The sequence below is a fragment of the Salvelinus fontinalis genome, chromosome 7 (genome assembly GCF_029448725.1).
Source record: "Salvelinus fontinalis isolate EN_2023a chromosome 7, ASM2944872v1, whole genome shotgun sequence".
NCBI lineage: Eukaryota > Metazoa > Chordata > Actinopteri > Salmoniformes > Salmonidae > Salvelinus > Salvelinus fontinalis.
Window position 1 is genome coordinate 62,664,456 of NC_074671.1, and position 25,000 is coordinate 62,689,455.

Here is a 25,000-nt window from a genome sequence, read left to right on the forward strand (position 1 = left end):
CTAACATATGTTCTTTGGCTAACATAGCTAGCAGGCTAACAGATGTACTTTGGCTAAATTGGCTGCTGTGGATAACTAGAAAGATGATTCCAACTCAGATCTTCCCAGCAGTCCTGATGTCCTTCTTTTATCCTATTTATTATTATAATATTTTTTGTCTTTGTCAGACATTTTGTCAGACATTTTCCCACAGTGCATAGTATGGTTTCCCATTAAATGCATGTGATCAGCAGAATGTGCTTAGCACAGTAGTGTGGAATGTGAGGTAGTTTATACGCCTGTGTGTTATATGTACGTTGTTTGTGTGTGTGTATGTGTGTGTGTGTAAGCATGTGCATGAGTGCATGTGTGTATGTGCGTCCGTGCTTGTGTGTGTGTGTGTGTGCATAGCTAGGACCACAGCTACTAGCTTCACATACAAACTGGAAGCAGCTGCGGACGCTGGGCTCGATGTTGGAGCCCCCGAAGGAGGCCACCTCTCCCAGCTGACGGGGGATCTGGATGGAATCATGGAGGAGAAGACCCAGCCTCCGCTGGTCACAGAACCCTGTAGCACTGGCTACCTGGCGGAACAGGACTGATAGAGGTGGGGGAGAGAGAGGGAGGGAGGGGGAGGCAGCGAGCAGTGGAGAGAGGTAAATACCCAAGTCAAGAGATACATAACAACAGACTAGACCACATGGATACTGTCTCTATATACTAGTTATACTAGTCATACTAACAGACTAGACCACATGGATACTGTCTCTATATACTAGTTATACTAGTAATACTAACAGACTAGACAACATGGATACTGTCTCTATATACTAGTTATACTAGTCATACTAACAGACTAGACAACATGGATACTGTCTCTATATACTAGTTATACTAGTCATACTAACAGACTAGACCACATGGATACTGTCTCTATATACTAGTTATACTAGTCATACTAACAGACTAGGCCACATGGATAATGTCTCGATGTACTAGTTATACTAGTCATACTAACAGACTAGACCACATGGAAACTGTCTCTATATACTAGTTATACTAGTCATACTAACAGACTAGACCACATGGATACTGTCTCTATAAACTAGTTATACTAGTCATACTAACAGACTAGACCACATGGATACTGTCTCTATATACTAGTTATACTAGTCATACTAACAGACTAGACCACATGGATACTGTCTCTATATACTAGTTATACTAGTCATACTAACAGACTAGACAACATGGATACTGTCTCTATATACTAGTTATACTAGTTATACTAACAGACTAGACCACATGGATACTGTCTCTATATACTAGTTATACTAGTCATACTAACAGACTAGACAACATGGATACTGTCTCTATATACTAGTTATACTAGTAATACTAACAGACTAGACCACATGGATACTGTCTCTATATACTAGTTATACTAGTCATACTAACAGACTAGACCACATGGATACTGTCTCTATATACTAGTTATACTAACAGACTAGACAACATGGATACTGTCTCTATATACTAGTTATACTAGTTATACTAACAGACTAGACCACATGGATACTGTCTCTATATACTAGTTATACTAGTAATACTAACAGACTAGACAACATGGATACTGTCTCTATATACTAGTTATACTAGTCATACTAACAGACTAGACAACATGGATACTGTCTCTATAAACTAGTTATACTAGTCATACTAACAGACTAGACAACATGGATACTGTCTCTATATACTAGTTATACTAGTCATACTAACAGACTAGACCACATGGATACTGTCTCTATATACTAGTTATACTAGTAATACTAACAGACTAGACCACATGGATACTGTCTCTATATACTAGTTATACTAGTCATACTAACAGACTAGACAACATGGATACTGTCTCTATATACTAGTTATCTTCTTGAGAATACAGGGGGTGCTGTTTTCGCATTAGCATAATTTCCTCTACAGATTAAACTGCCTCTTATTCAATTATTGCTGTTACTATATGCATATAACCATATACCATTGGATAGAAAACAAGCTATGGTTTCTAAAACCGTTTCAATTTTGTCTCTGAGTGAAACACAAGTCATTTGACAGCACTTTACCTGAGCAAGAAGAAGATTGCAAGATGTGTATGCTCGCTTCAACGCTCTGCCTATATATGGTCACGCCACCTATGACCCGAAACACACTTCATTCGTCTTCCTCTGGGTGTCAGGAAGACGTCAGAGGAGAAATTTTTTGTTTATCTTGTACTGACGTGAAATAAGACCTATTTCTTTAGCGTGACCGACAACTTCCGGTTCTCTGAAACGCGCGTTTTAGAGGTGCAATTGTCTTTTGTTATGCTGCCGTTACGGATGAAAACTATCTCCGTCTCGAAGTTTGTTTGATACATGTGACCATATCATCTTAATGTATGTTTTTTCAATATAGTTTAATCAGATTATTTGAATTTTTTCGGGAGTTTTGCCGTGTTCCGTTCTGTGAGTTTTTTTACTTTGGACAGAACCGTGCTAGTCGACCAGTACCTATGCTAAATGAAGAGGGAAAGTTGCCATTGTGAATGGATTGAACGACTCATCAGGACTAAGGACACCTTTATCAACATTCTGATGAAAGATCAGCAATAGTAAGACCCAATTTACGATGTTATTTCATATATCTGTCGTGCATGTGAACTGGTCGGGCGCGCCCAGCTGGTTCTGGCTGGCGTGGCTATGCTAATTTAGCGCTACATTTTGTTTTCGCTATAAAACATTTAATAAATCTGAAATATTGTTTGGATTCACCAGATGTTGGGCTTTCAATATCTGTACGCTGTGTATTTTTTCTGAAATGTTTTAAGACAAGTAATTAGTTATATGACGTTGGTCTCTGTAATTGTTCTGGCTGCATCAGCACTATATCAGATTGCAGCTGCAATGTAGAACTGTGATTTATACCTGAAAAATGCACATTTAAAAAAAAAAAACTATGCTATACCATAAATATGTTATCAGACTGTCATCTTATGAATTTGTTTGTTGGTTAGTGGCTATATATATTTTCATTTAGTCGAATTAGTGATAGCTACTGACGCAGGAAAAAACTGTTGGAGTAAAAAAATGGTGTCTTTTGCTAACGTGTTTAGCTAATAGATTTACATATTGTGTCTTCCCTGTAAAACATTTAAAAAATCTGAAATGGTGGCTTTATTCACAAGATCTGTGTCTTTCATTGGGTGTCTTGGACTTGTGATTTAATGATATTTAGATGCTACTATTTAATTGTGACGCTATGCTAACGATGCTAATCAGTGTGGGGGGGGGGGGTGGGGGGTGCTCCCGAATCCGGGTTAGGTACTCGGTAGAGGTTATACTAGTCATACTAACAGACTAGACCACATGGATACTGTCTCTATATACTAGTTATACTAACAGACTAGACCACATGGATACTGTCTCTATATACTAGTTATACTAGTCATACTAACAGACTAGACAACATGGATACTGTCTCTATATACTAGTTATACTAGTCATACTAACAGACTAGACAACATGGATACTGTCTCTATATACTAGTTATACTAGTCATACTAACAGACTAGACCACATGGATACTGTCTCTATATACTAGTTATACTAGTCATACTAACAGACTAGACAACATGGATACTGTCTCTATATACTAGTTATACTAGTCATACTAACAGACTAGACCACATGGATACTGTCTCTATATACTAGTTATACTAGTCATACTAACAGACTAGACCACATGGATACTGTCTCTATATACTAGTTATAGTAACAGACTAGACCACATGGATACTGTCTCTATATACTAGTTATACTAGTCATACTAACAGACTAGACAACATGGATACTGTCTCTATATACTAGTTATACTAGTCATACTAACAGACTAGACGACATGGATACTGTCTCTATATACTAGTTATACTAGTCATACTAACAGACTAGACCACATGGATACTGTCTCTATATACTAGTTATACTAGTCATACTAACAGACTAGACCACATGGATACTGTTTCTATATACTAGTTATACTAGTCATACTAACAGACTAGACAACATGGATACTGTCTCTATATACTAGTTATACTAGTCATACTAACAGACTAGACCACATGGATACTGTCTCTATATACTAGTTATACTAGTCATACTAACAGACTAGACAACATGGATACTGTCTCTATAAACTAGTTATACTAACAGACTAGACAACATGGATACTGTCTCTATATACTAGTTATACTAGTCATACTAACAGACTAGACGACATGGATACTGTCTCTATATACTAGTTATACTAGTCATACTAACAGACTAGACCACATGGATACTGTCTCTATATACTAGTTATACTAGTCATACTAACAGACTAGACCGCATGGATACTGTCTCTATATACTAGTTATACTAGTCATACTAACAGACTAGACCACATGGATACTGTCTCTATATACTAGTCATACTAGTTATACTAACAGACTAGACGACATGGATACTGTCTCTATATACTAGTTATACTAGTAATACTAACAGACTAGACAACATGGATACTGTCTCTATATACTAGTTATACTAGTCATACTAACAGACTAGACCACATGGATACTGTCTCTATATACTAGTTATACTAACAGACTAGACCACATGGATACTGTCTCTATATACTAGTCATACTAACAGACTAGACCACATGGATACTGTCTCTATATACTAGTCATACTAACAGACTAGACCACATGGATACTGTCTCTATATACTAGTTATACTAGTCATACTAACAGACTAGACCACATGGATACTGTCTCTATATACTAGTTATACTAGTCATACTAACAGACTAGACAACATGGATACTGTCTCTATATACTAGTTATACTAACAGACTAGACAACATGGATACTGTCTCTATATACTAGTTATACTAGTCATACTAACAGACTAGACCACATGGATACTGTCTCTATATACTAGTTATACTAGTCATACTAACAGACTAGACCACATGGATACTGTCTCTATATACTAGTTATACTAGTCATACTAACAAACTAGACAACATGGATACTGTCTCTATATACTAGTTATACTAGTCATACTAACAGACTAGACAACATGGATACTGTCTCTATATACTAGTTATACTAGTCATACTAACAGACTAGACAACATGAATACTGTCTCTATATACTAGTTATACTAGTCATACTAACAGACTAGACCACATGGATACTGTCTCTATATACTAGTTATACTAGTCATACTAACAGACTAGACCACATGGATACTGTCTCTATAAACTAGTTATACTAGTCATACTAACAGAATAGACCACATCTGTATTTGTCTTCCAGGTGAGGTAATATAAAGATCAGTCACTACTTCCATCTGTATTTGTCCTCCAGGTGAGGTAATATAAAGATCAGTCACTACTTCCATCTGTATTTGTCCTCCAGGTGAGGTAATATAAAGATCAGTCACTACTTCCATCTGTATTTGTCTTCCAGGTGAGGTAATATAAAGATCAGTCACTACTTCCATCTGTATTTGTCTTCCAGGTGAGGTAATATAAAGATCAGTCACTACTTACATCTGTATTTGTCTTCCAGGTGAGGTAATATAAAGATCAGTCACTACTTCCATCTGTATTTGTCTTCCAGGTGAGGTAATATAAAGATCAGTCACTACTTCCATCTGTATTTGTCTTCTAGGTGAGGTAATATAAAGATCAGTCACTACTTCCATCTGTATTTGTCCTCCAGGTGAGGTAATATAAAGATCAGTCACTACTTCCATCTGTATTTGTCCTCCAGGTGAGGTAATATAAAGATCAGTCACTACTTCCATCTGTATTTGTCTTCCAGGTGAGGTAATATAAAGATCAGTCACTACTTCCATCTGTATTTGTCCTCCAGGTGAGGTAATATAAAGATCAGTCACTACTTCCATCTGTATTTGTCTTCCAGGTGAGGTAATATAAAGATCAGTCACTACTTCCATCTGTATTTGTCCTCCAGGTGAGGTAATATAAAGATCAGTCACTACTTCCATCTGTATTTGTCTTCCAGGTGAGGTACTATAAAGATCAGTCACTACTTCCATCTGTATTTGTCCTCCAGGTGAGGTAATATAAAGATCAGTCACTACTTCCATCTGTATTTGTCTTCCAGGTGAGGTAATATAAAGATCAGTCACTACTTCCATCTGTATTTGTCCTCCAGGTGAGGTAATATAAAGATCAGTCACTACTTCCATCTGTATTTGTCTTCCAGGTGAGGTAATATAAAGATCAGTCACTACTTCCATCTGTATTTGTCTTCCAGGTGAGGTAATATAAAGATCAGTCACTACTTCCATCTGTATTTGTCCTCCAGGTGAGGTAATATAAAGATCAGTCACTACTTCCATCTGTATTTGTCTTCCAGGTGAGGTAATATAAAGATCAGTCACTACTTCCATCTGTATTTGTCTTCCAGGTGAGGTAATATAAAGATCAGTCACTACTTACATCTGTATTTGTCCTCCAGGTGAGGTAATATAAAGATCAGTCACTACTTCCATCTGTATTTGTCTTCCAGGTGAGGTAATATAAAGATCAGTCACTACTTCCATCTGTATTTGTCTTCCAGGTGAGGTAATATAAAGATCAGTCACTACTTCCATCTGTATTTGTCCTCCAGGTGAGGTAATATAAAGATCAGTCACTACTTACATCTGTATTTGTCCTCCAGGTGAGGTAATATAAAGATCAGTCACTACTTACATCTGTATTTGTCCTCCAGGTGAGGTAATATAAAGATCAGTCACTACTTCCATCTGTATTTGTCCTCCAGGTGAGGTAATATAAAGATCAGTCACTACTTCCATCTGTATTTGTCTTCCAGGTGAGGTAATATAAAGATCAGTCACTACTTACATCTGTATTTGTCCTCCAGGTGAGGTAATATAAAGATCAGTCACTACTTCCATCTGTATTTGTCTTCCAGGTGAGGTAATATAAAGATCAGTCACTACTTCCATCTGTATTTGTCCTCCAGGTGAGGTAATATAAAGATCAGTCACTACTTCCATCTGTATTTGTCTTCCAGGTGAGGTAATATAAAGATCAGTCACTACTTCCATCTGTATTTGTCTTCCAGGTGAGGTAATATAAAGATCAGTCACTACTTCCATCTGTATTTGTCCTCCAGGTGAGGTAATATAAAGATCAGTCACTACTTCCATCTGTATTTGTCTTCCAGGTGAGGTAATATAAAGATCAGTCACTACTTCCATCTGTATTTGTCTTCCAGGTGAGGTAATATAAAGATCAGTCACTACTTCCATCTGTATTTGTCCTCCAGGTGAGGTAATATAAAGATCAGTCACTACTTCCATCTGTATTTGTCTTCCAGGTGAGGTAATATAAAGATCAGTCACTACTTCCATCTGTATTTGTCTTCCAGGTGAGGTAATATAAAGATCAGTCACTACTTCCATCTGTATTTGTCCTCCAGGTGAGGTAATATAAAGATCAGTCACTACTTCCATCTGTATTTGTCTTCCAGGTGAGGTAATATAAAGATCAGTCACTACTTACATCTGTATTTGTCCTCCAGGTGTGCTTTGCAGAGTGAGATGATGCCGGTTTTGAAGGACAGAGTTCTGATTTTTCCACTTCTTCCTCTGAGAAAACAATCAATCATATCAATACATCAGATGTCAATCAATCATATAAATCAATCAGATACTCATCAATCAGCGAGTGTCGTTAGGGACGTGTCGTTAAGTACGTGTCGTTAGGAACGTTGTCGTTAGGGACGTGTCGTTAGGAACGTTGTCGTTAGGAACGTTGTCGTTAGGAACGTTGTCGTTAGGGACGTGTCGTTAGGAACGTTGTCGTTAGGAACGTTGTCGTTAGGGACGTGTCGTTAGGAACGTTGTCGTTAGGGACGTGTCGTTAGGAACGTTGTCGTTAGGAACGTTGTCGTTAGGGACGTGTCGTTAGGAACGTTGTCGTTAGGGACGTGTCGTTAGGAACGTTGTCGTTAGGGACGTGTCGTTAGGGACGTGTCGTTAGGGACGTGTCGTTAGGGACGTGTCGTTAGGGACGTGTCGTTAGGAACGTTGTCGTTAGGGACGTGTCGTTAGGGACGTTGTCGTTAGGGACGTGTCGTTAGGGACGTGTCGTTAGGAACGTTGTCGTTAGGAACGTTGTCGTTAGGAACGTTGTCGTTAGGGACGTTGTCGTTAGGGACATTGTCGTTAGGGACGTGTCATTAGGAACGTTGTCGTTAGGGACATTGTCATTAAGTACATTGTCGTTAGGAACGTTGTCGTTAGGGACGTTGTCGTTAGGGACGTGTCGTTAGGGACGTGTCGTTAGGGACGTGTCGTTAGGAACGTTGTCGTTAGGGACGTTGTCGTTAGGGACGTTGTCGTTAGGAACGTTGTCGTTAGGGACGTTGTCGTTAGGAACGTTGTCGTTAAGTACATTGTCGTTAGGAACGTTGTCGTTAGGGACGTGTCGTTAGGGACGTGTCGTTAGGGACGTTGTCGTTAAGTACGTGTCATTAGGAACGTTGTCGTTAGGGACGTTGTCGTTAGGGACGTTGTCGTTAGGGACGTTGTCGTTAGGGACATTGTCGTTAGGGACGTGTCATTAGGAACGTTGTCGTTAGGGACGTGTCGTTAGGAACGTTGTCGTTAAGTACGTGTCGTTAGGGACGTGTCGTTAGGGACGTGTCGTTAGGGACGTGTCGTTAGGGACGTGTCGTTAGGAACGTTGTCGTTAGGGACGTGTCGTTAGGGACGTGTCGTTAGGAACGTTGTCGTTAGGGACGTGTCGTTAGGAACGTTGTCGTTAGGGACGTGTCGTTAGGGACGTGTCGTTAGGGACGTGTCGTTAGGAACGTTGTCGTTAGGGACGTGTCGTTAGGGACGTGTCGTTAGGGACGTGTCGTTAGGGACGTGTCGTTAGGGTCGTGTCGTTAGGGTCGTGTCGTTAGGGACGTGTCGTTAGGTACGTGTCGTTAGGGAAATGCCGTTAAGTACGTGTCGTTAGGGACGTGTCGTTAGGGTCGTGTCGTTAGGGACGTGTCGTTAGGGTTTTGTCGTTAGGGACGTGTCGTGAGGGACGTGTCGTTAGGGACGTGTCGTGAGGGTTGTGCCGTTAGGGACGTGTCGTGAGGGTTGTGTCGTTAGGGACGTGTCGTGAAGGTTGTGTCGTTAGGGACGTGTCGTTAGGGACCTGTCGTGAAGGTTGTGTCGTTAGGGACGTGTCGTGAAGGTTGTGTCGTTAGGGACGTGTCGTTAGGGACGTGTCGTTAGGGACGTGTCGTGAAGGTTGTGTCGTTAGGGACGTGTCGTGAAGGTTGTGTCGTTAGGAACGTTGTCGTTAGGAACGTTGTCGTTAGGGACGTGTCGTTAGGGACGTGTCGTTAGGGACGTGTCGTTAGGGACCTGTCGTGAAGGTTGTGTCGTTAGGGACGTGTCGTGAAGGTTGTGTCGTTAGGGACGTGTCGTTAGGGACGTGTCGTGAAGGTTGTGTCATTAGGGACGTGTCGTTAAGTACGTGTCGTTAGGAACGTTGTCGTTAGGGACGTGTCGTTAGGAACGTTGTCGTTAGGGACGTGTCGTTAGGAACGTTGTCGTTAGGGACGTGTCGTTAGGAACGTTGTCGTTAGGGACGTGTCGTTAGGAACGTTGTCGTTAGGAACGTTGTCGTTAGGGACGTTGTCGTTAGGGACGTTGTCGTTAGGGACATTGTCGTTAGGGACGTTGTCGTTAGGGACATTGTCGTTAGGGACGTGTCATTAGGAACGTTGTCGTTAGGGACATTGTCATTAAGTACATTGTCGTTAGGAACGTTGTCGTTAGGGACGTGTCGTTAGGGACGTGTCGTTAGGAACGTTGTCGTTAGGGACGTGTCGTTAGGAACGTTGTCGTTAGGAACGTGTCGTTAGGAACGTTGTCGTTAGGAACGTTGTCGTTAGGGACGTGTCATTAGGAACGTGTCGTTAGGGACGTGTCGTTAAGTACGTGTCGTTAGGAACGTTGTCGTTAGGGACGTGTCGTTAGGGACGTGTCGTTAGGAACGTTGTCGTTAGAAACGTTGTCGTTAGGGACGTGTCGTTAGGAACGTTGTCGTTAGGAACGTTGTCGTTAGAGACGTGTCGTTAGGGACGTGTCGTTAGGTACGTGTCGTTAGGGAAATGCCGTTAAGTACGTGTCGTTAGGGACGTGTCGTTAGGGTCGTGTCGTTAGGGACGTGTCGTTAGGTACGTGTCGTTAGGTACGTGTCGTTAGGGTTTTGTCGTTAGGGACGTGTCGTGAGGGACGTGTCGTGAGGGTTGTGCCGTTAGGGACGTGTCGTGAAGGTTGTGTCGTTAGGAACGTTGTCGTTAGGGACGTGTCGTTAGGAACGTTGTCGTTAGGGACGTGTCGTTAGGAACGTTGTCGTTAGGGACGTTGTCGTTAGGAACGTTGTCGTTAGGGACGTGTCGTTAGGGACGTGTCGTGAAGGTTGTGTCGTTAGGGACGTGTCGTGAAGGTTGTGTCGTTAGGAACGTTGTCGTTAGGAACGTTGTCGTTAGGGACGTGTCGTTAGGGACGTGTCGTTAGGGACGTGTCGTTAGGGACCTGTCGTGAAGGTTGTGTCGTTAGGGACGTGTCGTTAGGGACCTGTCGTGAAGGTTGTGTCGTTAGGGACGTGTCGTGAAGGTTGTGTCGTTAGGGACGTGTCGTTAGGGACGTGTCGTTAGGGACGTGTCGTGAAGGTTGTGTCGTTAGGGACGTGTCGTGAAGGTTGTGTCGTTAGGAACGTTGTCGTTAGGAACGTTGTCGTTAGGGACGTGTCGTTAGGGACGTGTCGTTAGGGACGTGTCGTTAGGGACCTGTCGTGAAGGTTGTGTCGTTAGGGACGTGTCGTGAAGGTTGTGTCGTTAGGGACGTGTCGTGAAGGTTGTGTCATTAGGGACGTGTCGTTAAGTACGTGTCGTTAGGAACGTTGTCGTTAGGGACGTGTCGTTAGGAACGTTGTCGTTAGGGACGTGTCGTTAGGAACGTTGTCGTTAGGGACGTGTCGTTAGGAACGTTGTCGTTAGGGACGTGTCGTTAGGAACGTTGTCGTTAGGGACGTTGTCGTTAGGAACGTTGTCGTTAGGGACGTGTCGTTAGGGACGTGTCGTGAAGGTTGTGTCGTTAGGGACGTGTCGTGAAGGTTGTGTCGTTAGGAACGTTGTCGTTAGGAACGTTGTCGTTAGGGACGTGTCGTTAGGGACGTGTCGTTAGGGACGTGTCGTTAGGGACGTGTCGTTAGGGACCTGTCGTGAAGGTTGTGTCGTTAGGGACGTGTCGTGAGGGTTGTGTCGTTAGGGACGTGTCGTGAGGGTTGTGTCGTTAGGGACGTGTCGTGAAGGTTGTGTCGTTAGGGACGTGTCGTTAGGGACCTGTCGTGAAGGTTGTGTCGTTAGGGACGTGTCGTGAAGGTTGTGTCGTTAGGGACGTGTCGTTAGGGACGTGTCGTTAGGGACGTGTCGTGAAGGTTGTGTCGTTAGGGACGTGTCGTGAAGGTTGTGTCGTTAGGGACGTGTCGTTAGGGACGTGTCGTTAGGGACCTGTCGTGAAGGTTGTGTCGTTAGGGACGTGTCGTGAAGGTTGTGTCGTTAGGGACGTGTCGTTAGGGACGTGTCGTGAAGGTTGTGTCGTTAGGGACGTGTCGTGAAGGTTGTGTCGTTAGGGACGTGTCGTTAGAGACGTGTCGTGAAGGTTGTGTCGTTAGGGACGTGTCGTTAGGGACGTGTCGTGAGGGTTGTATCGTTAGGGACGTGTCGTGAAGGTTGTGTCGTTAGGGACGTGTCGTTAGGGACGTGTCGTGAAGGTTGTGTCGTTAGGGACGTGTCGTGAGGGACCTGTCGTGAGTGTTGTGTGTGTACTATACGTACGTGTCGTAAACATTGAGTAGCCAGTTGAGACACATGTCGACACACAGCGGGACGTTGACCAGGTTCCCATGCTGCTGGTCCAGTTTCTCATAGAGGCTGGTCAGACACGTCATCACCTGCATGATGTCCATCAGCTGCTCATTCTGCTTCAGGCCATGTTGCTCAAAGACCTCACACGCTGCGGGCATACCCAGGAGGTCCACTGGAGAGGAGGGAGTTGAGAGGAGGAGATGAGGGAGGGGAGAGAGGAGTGGAGGAGATGAGGGAGGGGAGAGAGGAGTGGAGAAGGGAGGGAGGGGAGAGAGGAGAGGAGTGGAGGAGGGAGGGAGGGGAGAGAGGAGTGGAGTGGAGGAGGGGGGAGAGGAGAGGAGTGGAGGAGATGAGGGAGGGGAGAGAGGAGTGGAGTGGAGAAGGGAGGGAGGGGAGAGAGGAGAGGAGTGGAGGAGGGAGGGAGGGGAGAGAGGAGTGGAGTGGAGGAGGGGGGAGAGGAGAGGAGGGGAGGAGATGAGGGAGGGGAGAGAGGAGTGGAGGAGAGGAGGGAGGGGAGATAGGAGAGGAGTGGAGGAGGGAGGGGAGAGAGGAGAGGAGTGGAGGAGGGGGGGAGAAGAGTGGAGGAGATGAGGGAGGGGAGAGAGGAGTGGAGGAGATGAGGGAGGGGAGATAGGAGAGGAGTGGAGGAGGGAGGGAGGGGAGAGAGGAGAGGAGTGGAGGAGGGAGGGGAGAGAGGAGTGGAGGAGGGAGGGAGGGGAGAGGAGTGGAGGAGGGAGGGAGGGGAGAGAGGAGTGGAGGAGATGAGGGAGGGGAGATAGGAGTGGAGGAGATGAGGGAGGGGAGATAGGAGAGGAGTGGAGGAGATGAGGGAGGGGAGAGAGGAGAGGAGTGGAGGAGGGAGGGAGGGGAGAGAGGAGTGGAGGAGATGAGGGAGGGGAGATAGGAGAGGAGTGGAGGAGGGAGGGGAGAGAGGAAAGGAGTGGAGGAGGGAGGGAGGGGAGAGAGGAGTGGAGGAGGGGGGGAGAGAAGAGTGGAGTGGAGGAGACGAGATGAGGGAAGGAGGGAAGAAGAGGGTGAGTGAGTGTGGGTAAGAGAAAGAGAGAGTTACAGAGTAACTGATGTGTAACAGAGTAACTGATGTGTAACAAAGTAACATATGTAACAGAGTAACGTGTAAAAAGTAACTGATGTGTAACAGAGTAACTGATGTGTAACAGAGTGACTGATGTGTAACAGAGTATCTGATGTGTAACAGAGTATCTGATGTGTAACTGATGTGTAACAGAGTAACCGATGTGTAACAGAGTAACGTCTAAAAGGTAACTGATGTGTAACAGAGTAACTGATGTGTAACAGAGTAACTGATGTGCGACTGATGTGTAACAGAGTAACATATGTAACAGAGTAACGTGTAAAAAGTAACTGATGTGTAACAGAGTAACTGATGTGCAACAGAGTGACTGATGTGTAACAGAGTAACTGATGTGCGACTGATGTGTAACAGAGTAACATGTGTAACAGAGTAACGTCTAAAAAGTAACTGATGTGTAACAGAGTAACTGATGTGCAACAGAGTGACTGATGTGTAACAGAGTAACTGATGTGCGACTGATGTGTAACAGAGTAACATATGTAACAGAGTAACGTGTAAAAAGTAACTGATGTGCAACAGAGTAACTGATGTGTAACAGAGTAACTGATGTGTAACTGATGTGTAACAGAGTAACTGATGTGTAACAGAGTAACTGATGTGTAACAGAGTATCTGATGTGTAACTGATGTGTAACAGAGTAACTGATGTGTAACTGAGTATCTGATGTGTAACAGAGTAACCGATGTGTAACAGAGTAACTGATGTGTAACAGAGTAACTGATGTGTAACAGAGTAACTGATGTGTAACTGATGTGTAACAGAGTAACTGATGTGTAACAGAGTATCTGATGTGTAACTGATGTGTAACAGAGTAACTGATGTGTAACTGAGTATCTGATGCGTAACTGATGTGTAACTGATGTGTAACAGAGTAACTGATGTGTAACAGAGTAACTGATGTGTAACAGAGTATCTGATGTGTAACTGATGTGTAACAGAGTATCTGATGTGTAACTGATGTGTAACAGAGTAACTGATGTGTAACAGAGTATCTGATGCGTAACTGATGTGTAACAGAGTAACTGATGTGTAACAGTAACTGATGTGTAACTGATGTGTAACAGAGTAACTGATGTGTAACAGAGTGACTGATGTGTAACAGTAACTGATGTGTAAAAGAGTAACTGATGTGTAACAGTAACTGATGTGTAACAGTAACTGGTGTGTAACTGATGTGTAACAGTAACTGATGTGTAACTGATGTGTAACAGTAACTGATGTGTAACTAATGTGTAACAGAGTAACTGATGTGTAACAGAGTAACTGATGTGTAACAGTAACTGATGTGTAACAGAGTGACTGGTGTGTAACTGATGTGTAACAGAGTAACTGATGTGTAACTGATGTGTAACAGAGTAACTGATGTGTAACTGATGTGTAACAGAGTAACTGATGTGTAACAGAGTAACTGATGTGTAACAGAGTAACTGATGTGTAACAGAGTAACTGATGTGTAACTGATGTGTAACAGTAACTGATGTGTAACTGATGTGTAAAAGAGTAACTGATGTGCAACAGAGTAACTGATGTGTAACAGAGTAACTGATGTGTAACAATAACTGATGTGTAAAAGAGTAACTGATGTGCAACAGAGTAATGGATGTGTAACAGAGTATCTGATGTGTAACTGATATGTAACAGAGTATTGCATCTGTGAGGGGTGATTGAGTAGAGGAGGTACTGCAGGGCAGTGAATCTGTGAGGGGTGATGGAGTAGAAGAGGTACTGCAGGGCAGTGAATCTGTGAGGGGTGATGGAGTAGAAGAGGTGCTGCAGGGAAGTGACTCTGTGAGGGCTGATGGAGTAGAAGAGGTACTGCAGGGCAGTGAATCTGTGAGGGGTGATGGAGTAGAAGAGGTACTGCAGGGCAGTGAATCTGTGAGGGGTGATGGAGTAGAAGAGGTACTGCAGGGCAGTGAATCTGTGAGGGCTGATGGAGTAGAAGAGGTACTGCAGGGCAGTGAATCTGTGAGGGGTGATGGAGTAGAAGAGGTACTGCAGGGTAGTGAATCTGTGAGGGGTGATGGAGTAGAAGAGGTGCTGCAGGGAAGTGACTCTGTGAGGGCTGATGGAGTAGAAGAGGTACTGCAGGGCAGTGAATCTGTGAGGGGTGATGGAGTAGAAGAGGTACTGCAGGGCAGTGAATCTGTGAGGGGTGATGGAGTAGAAGAGGTACTGCAGGGCAGTGAATCTGTGAGGGCTGATGGAGTAGAAGAGGTACTGCAGGGCAGTGAATCTGTGAGGGCTGATGGAGTAGAAGAGGTACTGCAGGGCAGTGAATCTGTGAGGGGTGATGGAGTAGAAGAGGTACTGCAGGGCAGTGAATCTGTGAGGGCTGATGGAGTAGAAGAGGTACTGCAGGGCAGTGAATCTGTGAGGGCTGATGGAGTAGAAGAGGTACTGCAGGGCAGTGAATCTGTGAGGGCTGATGGAGTAGAAGAGGTACTGCAGGGCAGTGAATCTGTGAGGGGTGATGGAGTAGAAGAGGTACTGCAGGGCAGTGAATCTGTGAGGGGTGATGGAGTAGAAGAGGTACTGCAGGGAAGTGACTCTGTGAGGGCTGATGGAGTAGAAGAGGTACTGCAGGGCAGTGAATCTGTGAGGGGTGATGGAGTAGAAGAGGTACTGCAGGGCAGTGAATCTGTGAGGGGTGATGGAGTAGAGGAGGTACTGCAGGGCAGTGAATCTGTGAGGGCTGATGGAGTAGAAGAGGTACTGCAGGGCAGTGAATCTGTGAGGGCTGATGGAGTAGAAGAGGTACTGCAGGGCAGTGAATCTGTGAGGGGTGATGGAGCAGAAGAGGTACTGCAGGGCAGTGAATCTGTGAGGGGTGATGGAGTAGAAGAGGTACTGCAGGGCAGTGAATCTGTGAGGGCTGATGGAGTAGAAGAGGTACTGCAGGGCAGTGAATCTGTGAGGGCTGATGGAGTAGAAGAGGTACTGCAGGGCAGTGAATCTGTGAGGGGTGATGGAGCAGAAGAGGTACTGCAGGGCAGTGAATCTGTGAGGGGTGATGGAGTAGAAGAGGTACTGCAGGGCAGTGAATCTGTGAGGGCTGATGGAGTAGAAGAGGTACTGCAGGGCAGTGAATCTGTGAGGGCTGATGGAGTAGAAGAGGTACTGCAGGGCAGTGAATCTGTGAGGGCTGATGGAGTAGAAGAGGTACTGCAGGGCAGTGAATCTGTGAGGGGTGATGGAGTAGAAGAGGTACTGCAGGGCAGTGAATCTGTGAGGGGTGATGGAGTAGAAGAGGTACTGCATGGCAGTGAATCTGTGAGGGGTGATGGAGTAGAGGAGGTACTGAAGGACAGTGACTCTGTGAGGGGTGATGGAGTAGAAGAGGTACTGAAGGACAGTGACTCTGTGAGGGGTGATGGAGTAGAAGAGGTACTGAAGGACAGTGACTCTGTGAGGGGTGATGGAGTAGAGGAGGTACTGAAGGACAGTGTGAGGTGGAGGGCTGATGGAGTAGAGGAGGTACTGAAGGACAGTGACTCTGTGAGGGGTGATGGAGTAGAGGAGGTACTGAAGGACAGTGTGAGGTGGAGGGCTGATGGAGTAGAGGAGGTACTGAAGGACAGTGACTCTGTGAGGGGTGATGGAGTAGAGGAGGTACTGAAGGACAGTGACTCTGTGAGGGGTGATGGAGTAGAGGAGGTACTGAAGGACAGTGTGAGGGGGCTGGAGGGCTGATGGAGGAGATGAGGTCGTTTTGGGCGGGGACTCTGTGAGAGGGTTGGACTTACGACAGAGAGCTTTCTGCAGGCGCCTCAGCTTCATGGCTGTCCGGTAGGCTGAGAAACGCACGTTGTTCAGGTCGGCTGCAGAGACACATGGAGAGACAGTCACTAAAACTAAATACAGTGTGAAACAGTGCTATCTCCATCCATAACCAGCCACTGGCCTGCTACGTGACTTGATGTAGCTCGCTCACACTTTTGGTACAGTACAATACAATTGTATAGAGCTAGGGTTGCACAATTCGGGAAACTTTCAATAAATCCTAGTTGGAGGATTCCCGGAATCAGAAGGGAATAAGCAGGAAATGCAACCGGGATGTCTGGGAAAACAGGACATTTATTGAAAGTTCACTGAATTTTGCAACCCTATACAGGGCAAACCTCATCAAGTGCATCTGAAATAGGTCCTACTTACCCAGAGACTGGTAGAGGTCGGCCATCTTGGGATGGTCCCAGCATGTTGTCTGTGTCTGGTGGCTGGAGGAGAGGTCAGGAGAATACAGAGGTCAATACAACCAGGGCCGTGCATAGAACTTTTGTGATCCAAAAAAGTTTTACTCAACAGCTCGTTAAGCAATTATGACTTTGATTATTTAGTTCCATAGAAGCAATAGATGGACACATCTTAGAGGCAAATTAAACGACACAAATAAATATCCCTTAGCCTCAAATGCTTCAGTCTTATTCACTTTAATAATCCTACCACATGCTACAGTTACCATAACGACTTGCAGGCAGTGGGTTCAGAACAACAACAACAAAAAATGTACACAACAACAAATATTAGTGTGTGAATGTCTACCACCACCCACAAGGACACGTTGGAGATTGGAAGGGCAAAGGGGCCTGTGCTCTGCACAGGTAGAGTCCTGTCTGTCCACGTGCCTGAATATACACACACACACACAGCGCAACGGACATGTTGACTGTAGAGTACACAAAGGGGTTATATCACATGTGACGCCGTGTACACACTGATTGTGTTTGTGTGTCTGTGGGGTGAAGCAGGGTAAAGGAACCAGGGAAGACAGTGATGGGTCCTGTGGGGTGAAGCAGGGTAAAGGGACCAGGGAAGACAGTAAAGACTGATGGGTTCTGTGGGGTGAAGCAGGGTAAAGGAACCAGGGAAGACATTAAAGACTGATGGGTCCTGTGGGGTGAAGCAGGGTAAAGGGACCAGGGAAGAGTAAAGACAGTGATTGGTGCTGTGGGGTGAAGCAGGGTAAAGGGACCAGGGAAGACAGTAAAGACAGTGAGTGATGGTTCCTGCATTCCAAACACCACTCAGACTAAAACTCTCAGCATGACCCTCTCTCACCTTGGCATAGAGGACAGCCGCTGCTGGCTCCACTGGAATGTGTGTGTGTATGTGTGTGTGTGTGTGTGTGTGTGTGTGTGTGTGTGTGTGTGTGTGTGTGTGTGTATGGCGGCAGTTAAACTGGCTAGCTGTTATCTAATTCCACCTGCTTTTACAGTGACTCTGTGTCAAATCACTCTGTGCCAAAGTGTTAGCTACTAGTTACAGTACTACCTCTCTCCTCCACCTCCTCATCCACCTCTCCTCTCTTCCTCTCTTCTTCCACCTCCTCATCCACCTCTCCTCTCTTCCACCTCCTCTCTTCCACCTCCTCATCCACCTCTCCTCTCCTCCACCTCTCCATTCCTCTTTCTCCTTCTCCTATATCTCCCATCATCACACCTACTCCTCACCACTGCTGCCAGCTCAAAGTAGATTGAAGAAATGTGTGTGACCAGAATAGAGCAGGAGTGAGTAAGGGAGTGTATGAGGAAGGGTGTGACCAGAATAGAGCAGGAGTGGGTAAGGGAGTGTATGAAGAAGTGTGTGACCAGAATAGAGCAGGAGTGGGTAAGGGAGTGTATGAAGAAGTGTGTGACCAGAATAGAGCAGGAGTGGGTAAGGGAGTGTATGAGGAAGTGTGTGACCAGAATAGAGCAGGAGTGGGTAAGGGAGTGTATGAGGAAGTGTGTGACCAGAATAGAGCAGGAGTGGGTAAGGGAGTGTATGAGGAAGTGTGTGACCAGAATAGAGCAGGAGTGGGTAAGGGAGTGTATGAGGAAGTGTGTGACCAGAATAGAGCAGGAGTGGGTAAGGGAGTGTATGAGGAAGTGTGTGACCAGAATAGAGCAGGAGTGGGTAAGGGAGTGTATGAGGAAGTGTGTGGAGACGTGATGCGTCAGAAGGTTTAGACAAGAAGTCAAGTCAATGTTACTTCCCAAATGACAAAAAATGACACAATGTTACGTCCCAAATGACCCTTTATTGTGCCCTCCTTTTGACCAAGAGCGACTAGGGTGTAATTTGGGACGCATATTAAACAAATCAAAATATATTATATATTTGAGATTCTTCTAAGTAGCCACCCTTTGCCTCGATGACAGCTTTGCACACTCTTGGCATTCTCTCAAACAGCTTCATGAGGAATGCTTTTCTAATAGTTTTGAAGGAGTTCCCACATATGCTGAGCTGCTTTTCCTTCACTCTGCGTTCCAACTCATCCCAAACCATCTCAATTGGGTTGACGTCGGGGGGTTGTGGAGGCCAGGTCATCTGATGCAGCACTCCATCACTCGCCATAACTCGGTTTTTTCGACTGCACTTGAAGAAACTTTCAAAGTTCTTCATGTCTTAAAGTAATGATGGACTGTCATTTCTCTTTGCTTACTGGAGCTGTTCTGGCCATAATCTGGATTTGGTCTTTTACTAAATAGGGCTATCTTCTGTATACCACACCCACCTTGTCACAACACAACTGATTGGCTCAAACACATTAAAAAGTAAAGAAATTCCACAAATGAACTTTGAACAAGGCACACCTGTTAATTGAAATTCATTCCAGGTGGCTACCTCATGAAGCTGGTTGAGAGAATGCCAAGAGTGTGCAAAGCTGTCATCAAGGCAAAGGGTGGCTACCAATGTGACGGAGGAAACACCGTCCAACTGGCAACCGTTTCAGCGTGCATACGCCCGGGCCACCACAGAAGCTGCTAGCGCACGATGGTACAAGGACATCCCGGCAGGCCAAACCCTCCCCTAACCCGGACGATGCTGGGCCAAACCCTCCCCTAACCCGGACGACGCTGGGACCAAATCCTCCCCTAACCCGGGCGACGCTGGGGCCAAACCCTCCCCTAACCCGGACGACGCTGGGCCAAACTCTCCCCTGACCCGGACGACGCTGGGCCAAATGTGCGCTGCCTCTTGGATCTCCCGGTCGCGGCCGGGTGCGACACAGCCCGGGATCGAACCCAGATCTGTGGTGATTCCTCTAGCACTGCGATCCAGAGCCTTAGACCGCTGTGCCACTCGGGAGGCCCCTTCCATAGTATGTTGATTAACCTGGTTGTTCATGTAGCAAAATCTTCTGCTGGCGCACCCTGGCTATATAATGGTGTTATCTCACCAGCATTTAGGCTAAGTAACGGAATACCATCCCTGATTTGAAGGTGTGTCTCAGTGTATGCATGATGTCATAGCCACTCCTTCTATAAAATGCTACTAGCCAATGTTTTCCCCGTGTAACCAGGTTGTCACATGGAGGGGAAAAGACGTCTTCCACAAGGCCTTGTAGTCTCCACTAGACATGTACATCCTGTATATAAATATGAAACACACCAGTACTAGTACTTTACATCACGATGAAGTGGAGAGTAATCCCATCAGGCATTTCCAGGAAGAGACTGATCCTCTCACCAATTCTATTTTTAAACATTCTATCAATTCTATGTTTATTCATGTCATTGTTATTACAAGACGTTCAGTAGAGGCCAGAATGTCACGGTCGTGTGTAGAGGCGGACCAACACGGTCGGTGTAGAGGCGGACAAACACGGTCGGTGTAGAGGCGGACCAACACGGTCGGTGTAGAGGCGGACCAACACGGTCGGTGTAGAGGCGGACCAACGCGGTCGTGTGTAGAGGCGGACCAACACGGTCGTGTGTAGAGGCGGACCAACGCGGTCGGTGTAGAGGCGGACCAATGCGGTCGGTGTAGAGGCGGACCAACACGGTCGGTGTAGAGGCGGACCAACACGGTCGTGTGTAGAGACGGACCAACACGGTCGGTGTAGAGGCGGACCAACACGGTCGGTGTAGAGGCGGACCAACACGGTCGGTGTAGAGGCGGACCAACACGGTCGGTGTAGAGGCGGACCAACACGGTCGTGTGTAGAGGCGGACCAACACGGTCGGTGTAGAGGCGGACCAACACGGTCGGTGTAGAGGCGGACCAACACGGTCGTGTGTAGAGACGGACCAACACGGTCGTTGTAGAGGCGGACCAACACGGTCGGTGTAGAGGCGGACCAACACGGTCGGTGTAGAGGCGGACCAACACGGTCGGTGTAGAGGCGGACCAACACGGTCGTGTGTAGAGACGGACCAACACGGTCGGTGTAGAGGCGGACCAACACGGTCGTGTGTAGAGGCGGACCAACGCGGTCGTGTGTAGAGGCGGACCAACACGGTCGGTGTAGAGGCGGACCAACACGGTCGGTGTAGAGGCGGACCAACACGGTCGGTGTAGAGGCGGACCAACGCGGTCGTGTGTAGAGGCGGACCAACTCTAAAACAACAGTTAACCAGCTGATATGTCTAGTCTAACTCTAACAGTTAACCAGCTGATATGTCTAGTCTAACTCTAACAGTTAACCAGCTGATATGTCTAGTCTAACTCTAACAGTTAACCAGCTGATATGTCTAGTCTAACTCTAACAGTTAACCAGCTGCTATGTCTAGTCTAACTCTAAAACAACAGTTAACCAGCTGATATGTCTAGTCTAACTCTAAAATAACAGTTAACCAGCTGATATGTCTAGTCTAACTCTAAAATAACAGTTAACCAGCTGATATGTCTAGTCTAACTCTAACAGTTAACCAGCTGATATGTCTAGTCTAACTCTAACAGTTAACCAGCTGCTATGTCTAGTCTAACTCTAACAGTTAACCAGCTGATATGTCTAGTCTAACTCTAAAAAAACAGTTAACCAGCTGATATGTCTAGTCTAACTCTAACAGTTAACCAGCTGATATGTCTAGTCTAACTCTAATAGTTAACCAGCTGATATGTCTAGTCTAACTCTAACAGTTACCCAGCTGATATGTCTAGTCTAACTCTAAAATAACAGTTAACCAGCTGATATGTCTAGTCTAACTCTAAAATAACAGTTAACCAGCTGATATGTCTAGTCTAACTCTAAAATAACAGTTAACCAGCTGATATGTCTAGTCTAACTCTAAAATAACAGTTAACCAGCTGATATGTCTAGTCTAACTCTAAAATAACAGTTAACCAGCTGATATGTCTAGTCTAACTCTAAAATAACAGTTAACCAGCTGATATGTCTAGTCTAACTCTAACAGTTAACCAGCTGATATGTCTAGTCTAACTCTAACAGTTAACCAGCTGATATGTCTAGTCTAACTCTAAAATAACAGTTAACCAGCTGATATGTCTAGTCTAACTCTAAAATAACAGTTAACCAGCTGATATGTCTAGTCTAACTCTAACAGTTAACCAGCTGATATGTCTAGTCTAACTCTAACAGTTAACCAGCTGCTATGTCTAGTCTAACTCTAACAGTTAACCAGCTGATATGTCTAGTCTAACTCTAAAAAAACAGTTAACCAGCTGATATGTCTAGTCTAACTCTAACAGTTAACCAGCTGATATGTCTAGTCTAACTCTAATAGTTAACCAGCTGATATGTCTAGTCTAACTCTAACAGTTACCCAGCTGATATGTCTAGTCTAACTCTAAAATAACAGTTAACCAGCTGATATGTCTAGTCTAACTCTAAAATAACAGTTAACCAGCTGATATGTCTAGTCTAACTCTAAAATAACAGTTAACCAGCTGATATGTCTAGTCTAACTCTAAAATAACAGTTAACCAGCTGATATGTCTAGTCTAACTCTAAAATAACAGTTAACCAGCTGATATGTCTAGTCTAACTCTAAAATAACAGTTAACCAGCTGATATGTCTAGTCTAACTCTAACAGTTAACCAGCTGATATGTCTAGTCTAACTCTAACAGTTAACCAGCTGATATGTCTAGTCTAACTCTAACAGTTAACCAGCTGATATGTCTAGTCTAACTCTAAAATAACAGCAGTGTAATGATCCTAATAAACCTGCCATGCAAACTGTAGCTACTGTGAGACTAGAGCATGGCACAGTGTGTGTGTGTGTGTGTGTGTGTGTGTGTGTGTGTGTGTGTGTGTGTGTGTGTGTGTGTGTGTGTGTGTGTGTGTGTGTGTGTGTGTGTGTGTGTGTGTGTGTGTGTGTGTGTGTGTGTGTGTAGCAGCACACTAGAGCTAGAGCGAGATTCATTATTCATGCTGTGTCCTTTCTGTGACCAGGAATCTGTGTCTCTTTGAGATGTCAACCCCTTTTACTAGAAAGACCTGCCTGCCTGTCTGCCCGCTGTAATCCAGTAGGACCCCTGTCTGCCCGCTGTAATCCAGTAGGTCTCCTGTCTGCCCGCTGTAATCCAGTAGGTTTCCTGTCTGCCCACTGTAATCCAGTAGGTTTCCTGTCTGCCCGCTGTAATCCAGTAGGACCCCTGTCTGCCCGCTGTAATCCAGTAGGTCTCCTGTCTGCCCGCTGTAATCCAGTAGGTTTCCTGTCTGCCCGCTGTAATCCAGTAGGACCCCTGTCTGCCCGCTGTAATCCAGTAGGTCTCCTGTCTGCCCGCTGTAATCCAGTAGGACCCCTGTCTGTCTGCTGTAATCCAGTAGGTCTCCTGTCTGCCCGCTGAAATCCAGTAGGACCCCTATCTGCCCACTGTAATCCAGTAGGTCTCCTGTCTGCCCGCTGTCATCCAGTAGGTTTCCTGTCTGCCCGCTGTCATCCAGTAGGTCTCCTGTCTGCCCGCTGTAATCCAGTAGGTCTCCTGTCTGCCCGCTGTCATCCAGTAGGTTTCCTGTCTGCCCGCTGTAAACCAGTAGGTCTCCTGTCTGCCCGCTGTAATCCAGTAGGTTTCCTGTCTGCCCGATGTCATCCAGTAGGTTTCCTGTCTGCCCGCTGTCATCCAGTAGGTCTCCTGTCTGCCCGCTGTCATCCAGTAGGTTTCCTGTCTGCCCGATGTCATCCAGTAGGTTTCCTGTCTGCCCGCTGTCATCCAGTAGGTCTCTTCTCTTCCCGCTGTCATCCAGTAGGTTTCCTGTCTGCCCGCTGTCATCCAGTAGGTCTCCTGTCTGCTGTAATCCAGTAGGTCTCTTCTCTGCCCGCTGTAATCCAGTAGGTCTCCTGTCTGCCTGCTGTAATCCAGTAGGTCTCCTGTCTGCTGTAATCTAGTAGGTCTCCTGTCTGCCCGCTGTCATCCAGTAGGTCTCCTGTCTGCTGTAATCCAGTAGGTCTCCTGTCTGCCTGCTGTAATCCAGTAGGTCTCCTGTCTGCTGTAATCCAGTAGGTCTCCTGTCTGCTGTAATCCAGTAGGTTTCCTGTCTGCCCGCTGTAATCCAGTAGGTCTCTTCTCTTCCCACTGTAATCCAGTAGGTCTCTTCTCTTCCCACTGTAATCCAGTAGTTCTCTTCTCTTCCCACTGTAATGCAGTAGGTCTCCTGTCTGCCCGCTGTAATCCAGTAGGTCTCTTCTCTTCCCACTGTAATCCAGTAGGTCTCTTCTCTTCCCACTGTAATCCAGTAGGTCTCTTCTCTGCCCGCTGTAATCCAGTAGGTTTCCTGTCTGCTGTAATCCAGTAGGTCTCCTGTCTGCTGTAATCCAGTAGGTCTCCTGTCTGCTGTAATCCAGTAGGTCTCCTGTCTGCTGTAATCCAGTAGGTCTCTTCTCTGCCCGCTGTCATCCAGTAGGTTTCCTGTCTGCTGTAATCCAGTAGGTCTCCTGTCTGCTGTCATCCAGTAGGTCTCCTGTCTGCCTGCTGTCATCCAGTAGGTCTCCTGTCTGCCCGCTGTCATCCAGTAGGTCTCCTGTCTGCTGTAATCCAGTAGGTCTCCTGTCTGCTGTAATCCAGTAGGTCTCCTGTCTGCTGTAATCCAGTAGGTCTCCTGTCTGCCCGCTGTCATCCAGTAGGTCTCCTGTCTGCTGTAATCCAGTAGGTCTCCTGTTTGCTGTAATCCAGTAGGTCTCCTGTCTGCTGTAATCCAGTAGGTCTCCTGTCTGCCCGCTGTAATAAAGTAGGTCTTCTTCTGTA

At 45.6% G+C, this 25,000-nt stretch overlaps 1 protein-coding gene across 8 annotated transcripts in view; it reads right to left on the reverse strand.

Moving 5' to 3' along the window:
• The window catches only part of LOC129859984 (dystrophin-like), a 186,264-nt gene that overhangs the window by 22,457 nt on the left and 138,807 nt on the right, over positions 1-25,000 (reverse strand). For all 8 annotated transcript variants that reach the window (XM_055930280.1, XM_055930278.1, XM_055930285.1 and 5 more), the window contains 5 exons: positions 17,244-17,305; positions 16,835-16,909; positions 11,945-12,146; positions 7,600-7,685; positions 420-577 (listed from right to left, as the gene is read on the reverse strand). In XM_055930280.1, the coding sequence (XP_055786255.1) occupies positions 420-577; positions 7,600-7,685; positions 11,945-12,146; positions 16,835-16,909; positions 17,244-17,305 (583 nt within the window). The remainder of the gene's footprint in view (positions 1-419; positions 578-7,599; positions 7,686-11,944; positions 12,147-16,834; positions 16,910-17,243; positions 17,306-25,000) is intronic.